The following is an 802-nucleotide window of genomic DNA, read 5'->3' on the forward strand; positions in this document are numbered from 1 at the left end:
AGTACCCGTCGAGCTAAGTAAGAGAGTGCAGTTGACATGATGGTACTAAAATGTACTGCACGTAGGAATTATGAATGACCTGGCACGTATTGCTTCACAGAGCGACTTGGGATCTGCTACTGAGCGAATTCAGCGGATAAAAGAACTTTATGCACCGTTCTACTACAAGGCCATATTGATCTGAATACAGTTTTTATTCCTCGACACTGTTAAGACAACTGCATCACTTGTGCAGAACTTACAGCTAACAAACTCCAGTATTGGACTCACTGTATACGACATTCTTCAGCTTCTCTGTCAAATAAAAATCTTGGAGTGCTCAGTCGGATCTGGCCTTTGCGCACGCTGTGATAGCTTTTTTTTCCATGTAGCGCCAACATGTATATGATCTCAGGTCACTCTTACACTCACGCACAGCGGAATCCTTTCGCGGCCTCTCCCACGACGCCAGTGCCATGTCAATCAAAGCATTCACTAGCAGTTCATCCATCCGATCCCTCACCTCTCGTCGCTTATTGCATGGAGCTCTTTTCGACGAACACGCGCCCTACACAGTAGTGAGTGCAAGGCGATAGTGGCGAATAATATTCTTATTTTTAGCCTTTTAAGTTGAAGATTTTGTATCTAGAAATGGCATTGGGTGCCTTCCAGAACCGACATAAAAAGCTGCGCATTAAAGTTTAATCGCGGTGATGGGACAACCGGTGCAGCAGGGCTGCCGTAGCTTAGCGTCAGAGGAAGACGGTTAACTCAAAGAGTAAAGGGGTTAACTCAACACCCTAATTAGGTTAATAGGTCCTTA

At 45.1% G+C, this 802-nt stretch overlaps 1 protein-coding gene across 1 annotated transcript; it reads right to left on the reverse strand.

Annotated features, from left to right (window-relative positions):
- Nucleotides 1-196: 196 nt before the first annotated feature.
- On the reverse strand, nt 197-617 carry PPTG_24991 (hypothetical protein). The gene has a single exon (XM_008919095.1). It carries the CDS (start codon nt 488-490, stop codon nt 320-322), a length of 171 nt encoding a protein of 56 aa, XP_008917343.1. The 5' UTR covers nt 491-617; the 3' UTR covers nt 197-319.
- Between the last annotated feature and the right edge of the window lie 185 nt (nt 618-802).

The sequence above is a fragment of the Phytophthora parasitica genome (genome assembly GCF_000247585.1).
Source record: "Phytophthora parasitica INRA-310 unplaced genomic scaffold supercont2.492, whole genome shotgun sequence".
NCBI lineage: Eukaryota > Oomycota > Peronosporomycetes > Peronosporales > Peronosporaceae > Phytophthora > Phytophthora nicotianae.

Excerpts from the sequence above, each read along its gene's own strand:
- PPTG_24991 (XM_008919095.1), bottom strand. The coding sequence starts at position 490 with ATGGATGAACTGCTAGTGAATGCTTTGATTGACATGGCACTGGCGTCG.